Below are 4,626 nucleotides of genomic sequence, written 5' to 3' on the forward strand. Positions count from 1 at the left end.
TATATGTCTTCATTACTGTTGCTGCAATTATTGTAATCACATACCACTGAAGTGCTAAATATCAGTAACTCAGATATGTGGACTTTGGTTATGCTTGGTAGAATATTGGCATATCAAATATATGTACCGCTTTCTAAAGGCTATGTTACAATCATGATGCCTAGTAATAAATATTAATAACGACAATCTCAGATTCAAAGTGCTGACTCACTTGAGGCACCAATACAATAAATCAATCAATTAAAAGACTTATTTGTAATGTTCAAAACTAACAAAGCAGATCCTGGGCTGCCAAATTACATGCACAGCACGGAGGGCTCTGAACCTCTCCTTCCAGCCTGGGGATTCTGTGGTCCCAGAAGATACGGGAGTATCACGTCTGATGTGGAACTCTCCAGGACACACCAAGTCTTCAGAGATGAAGTGTTAAAAGCTCTCTAAGCTTCTCTAAAGCCTCCAAGGTCTCACATAAAAGCCCTCAAGCCTCCTCCACTCTCTAGGGGACAAGGCTTTGCCACGTATCGTACTTGGCTGCAGACCAGAGAAGAGCTTTCCATGGAGGTCCACAATGAAGTGCATCACATTAATGAGCTTTCACACCCTGGAGACGCTGTCACCATTGTCAGCGTGAGAAGGAAAAGGCAGATTTCCAGCAGCAGCAAACACCTGTCTCACACGAAAGGGAATGCTTTTCATGTTGCTAGTTTGTTCTGTGCAAACAGTAATCGTTTTCGGTATCAAGAGAGCTGTTGTACCCTGATGACGGATACAAGTCCCTCTTCAGGATCCGATTGACGATGTTGATCAGAACTTTTTTGTACTGTTGACGTAAAAGTGAGTAAACAAATGGATCTGATGCAGCCTTACTGTAGGTGAGGCACTTGCTCATAACTCCCCAGTAGTAATTTATGGTAACAAAAGGAAGGAGCTCTATCAACCTGTTAAACATTAAAGAGAGTTAGAAACACTTGAGTGTTATATTCTCACGGAGCTCAGTGCTCAGCTCATGCTTCATGAAACATTAAAGTAACACTTATTTTCTTACAGTACATGGTCCCTGCAGGAGAATGGCCCTGAATTTCATTACTCCTTGGATTCAATAAAGGCAAAGAGAACTTTCCTAGCAAGGCCATTGGGAGACCAGCATCATTGCCTCTACGGAAACAGAGAAAAAGTGTGTTTTCAATGTTAATGTTCCTATGCATCAGAGATAAGGAAGTGCTACTGATCATTGCTAAATTTCTGAATTTAGAGCTGTGCTGGTAAGTGGTCAAAGTCTTGGCGACATAACTGATGGCCCCTCCCCCATGGCGAGCTTGAGATAGACACATGTGACTTGGAGCATCCAGGCTCACTCAACTCAGTTGCCTAAGTACAGCTGTCTAGTTACACTTGAGACATTGGAGCATAACACCCTTGGCTGCTGCTCCTGGAAGTTGCTGGGTTTCCTCTAGGTCCTGTGTCATGCTTGCCAGCCTATGCAGAGGTTTTGGATATGAGCCAGTATCTCAAATGACACCAGCAACCTGGTCTAGATCACTAAATCTGCCCCCTTAGATGCAGAACAGTGGGCCTGCATTACACCGCTGCTGTGAATTATCACACGTGCAAAGAGGATTCATGTTAGACAATTGCAGTACAGAGAACAACACAGCAGCATCTCAGAGAGATTTTCATGGAACCTTCAACCCCATAGTATGCTTAGGAGCACAACAGCATCTACTTACCTGTGAAAGTTTCTGCATGTACTTGGCTGACTCCTTAGCCAAGGAAAACAAGGAGACAATACTTTTATCATCATTATATGACCAGTCAGCTGTCTCCCGACCTGTGTCTCTTGGTCTGTGCTTCAGGGATGATTAGTGGCCTCAGCACCTCACTTGAGATGAGTGCATTAATCATGGGGGAAGAAACTGCAACTAAGTTAAACAATTTTTTCACAAAAGTGAGAGCAAACCTTCAGACTGTTCCAGCAAATGTCTGGCATACAGCATATCTGCAGTGGGCAAACTCTCCAGGAAAGCAGAAAGAACAGAGTAAAAATATTTTATTATCTCTACATCTTTTGTCAAGGCTTTTGCAGAGCAAGAATACACTATTTTGCTATATTAATTCCTGAAGGGAAAAAAAAAAAGCACCATAAGATAAAATAGCCCTTTTCTGTAGCCTAAAACATCACTGTTTGAAGATATGGTGGTATAAGATCAGAAGCTTTCTCAAGGCTTGAAGAACCTTCTGGTCTCTCTCCAAAGCTCAGGGCTTCAAACCTGCAGGGTGTTGACTTTTGAAGCTGTTGCGATCCCTCAGCATAAGAAAGCTGACTTACCACCACTAGAAGTGAGCATTGCAACAAGTGGTTTAACTCTGGCACAAAAATTTCTCAGCTATGTGTGTAAAAGTGTTATCATTCCTATGGCAAGTGCATTTGAAAACCATATGACTTCTGTTTGAAGCTGCTTGGAAAACAACCCAGTGAATTCAAAACAGAGAGAACGGGAAGACACAAATTGTGAGAAATAAATAAATATACAATAAATGACACTCGTTGCATGATTGCTTAGGTTTATCCCTTTCTGTATATTGTCCTATTACAAGAAATATTTTATATTTACATGACTGATGTTTTATAAAGACACTAAATAAGAAGAGTAAGGTCTCTCTCAGTCATGAAAATAGATATATTACTATGTGTTCCCTTTAATGTATTATGGGCCCAAATATAATTGCACTGAAGCCAACAGAAGAAAAATAACACAGATTTTAATGGGATAAAAGGCCTGCCGAAATCAAGTCAGACTTCGAAATATCCATCTGAATGCATCTTAGTATCATTTTCTTGTTTTCAGTGCTGTTACAAAAAAGATAAAATTCATCTGTTGGATCTTAGTGAACAGATAAATATATTGCTAACGATCATAATCTCATTCACATTTCTGAAATGAGAAGCAGATACTGAGCTCACAATGCAACTTGAGTCACCAGGCCAAGGAGCAAGAAAACAGGGAAGATAGCTTTCATGTTGTCTCCACAGAGATTGCTTCAGTGTCACCCCCTCTAAAAACCAGAATGGGGGAAGAATGTCAAAATGGGCATGGCAGCAAGTGCTCCAACCTCACCTCCTCCACCACTTCTGATCTAGTGCTGCCTGGACACTGTCTTGCCTTTAGGGCAAAGAGCCTTTGAGGATGGCCTGCCCAAATACTACCCATTTTGCTGCCACTGAACCAACTCAGTCCTTGTCACTGGGATAGAAACTGTACTTTGACACATTTACATATACCAACCCTCAGTCTTCTCTCTAGTGGCACATGAGGTATGAGTTTGTCACACACAGGAAACGAACCATCTCACATTTGCCAAATGCAAGATCTGAAGAAGGAAGTCACTTTTATTTTAGGAGTTTATTAGAAATATCTCCATCCTGAAAAATGTGGCAATGTTTCAGTTTGCTGAGCTTGGTAATGTTCAGATGGAAAGAAAATGGCAAAATTCACTTTGCTCAATGTAATTATATCCTGATTATGGCAAAAGTGAACAGAAAATGACTCAGAATGTACTGAACAGTGATCAATTAACCTTTTAACTCTGTGATGCAATGTTAATATTTGTAATAATCCTTTTGACTGCAGAAAAAAAAAAAGTGAAGTTATCCAGGCAGTCAGGAATCCCTTTCAACACATAAATGGGAATTGAAAGAAATGTCATCCTAAAGGTTAAAAAACACTGTTATTTTTTTGTGCACTGGGTTACATCTGCCTCCCCCCCCATGTAAGAAAAAGGGATGACAATGATCATAAATGGCTTATATATATGTGACAGTGTGAGATCAATGTGCTAAAGCTGGCTGGTCTCTGTAAGCTGGTGTGGCTGCAGACCCTGGCAGCTCAGTAGCAACCTCAAGGAAGCCCTCACCAGGGTGATTTTGCAGAGTAGCGTACCTTTCCCGGCAGAAGTCAGTACTCTTCAAGGGTGTCTTAAACACACTGTGATGTGGTAAGTATTTTTTAAAAAATCACTTGTGAAAGATGTAGCCCAGTTTAGTTTAGAGGTGAAAGGTTAAATCCTGAGGTGTTACAATTCAGTGTAGTTACACTGTGCAAGATTTAAAAATAATAACCATATAAAGACTATACAAGTATGGACAGGAATGATGCATGACTATATAAAAGGTGCAAACCACTGGGGTGGATGCCAATAATTCTAGCAAGTTATGAAGTATGGTGTTTCCTATACATTTTAAAAGTCTAACTACTTTTTTTTCCTGGGAGATAACTCTTACAGCTCATTGCAAGGCCATGTTGCACCATTAACAGTATATTTACAGACATTAATGTTTCTAGACAAAAAGCTTATCTGAAAAATTATCATCCTGGATAAATTTAAATTATGTCACCTCAGCTTCCAATAGCAGCAAGTTTGGCCTCTTGCCTTTGAGAAAAAAAAAAAAAAAAAGACCTGAGCTATCAGGAAAAGCTATCTGCTGTCTGCTCAGGTTGTGTTAATAAGGAAAGGTGGCAAGTCTTTTAAACTGCTTTTATCTCCCACTGGCATGTAATTAATTCCTGGTACTCGTCCTAAAAGCCTCTTTCTCTTGGCAGAGGTGCCCAGACCTGGCTACAATGAGGG

General features: G+C 40.4%; 1 protein-coding gene across 1 annotated transcript in view; it reads right to left on the reverse strand.

Moving 5' to 3' along the window:
• Positions 1–700: 700 nt before the first annotated feature.
• Positions 701–4,626, reverse strand: part of LOC104274092 (G-protein coupled receptor 26-like) — a gene marked incomplete at its 5' end in the record, with an annotated part of 5,448 nt that continues 1,522 nt past the window's right edge. Inside the window, one exon of the mRNA XM_009869620.1 lies at positions 701–938. Coding sequence (XP_009867922.1) covers positions 701–938 — 238 coding nt within the window. The remainder of the gene's footprint in view (positions 939–4,626) is intronic.

This window comes from Apaloderma vittatum, unplaced genomic scaffold, assembly GCF_000703405.1.
Source record: "Apaloderma vittatum isolate BGI_N311 unplaced genomic scaffold, ASM70340v1 scaffold14795, whole genome shotgun sequence".
In the NCBI taxonomy this organism is placed as follows: domain Eukaryota; kingdom Metazoa; phylum Chordata; class Aves; order Trogoniformes; family Trogonidae; genus Apaloderma; species Apaloderma vittatum.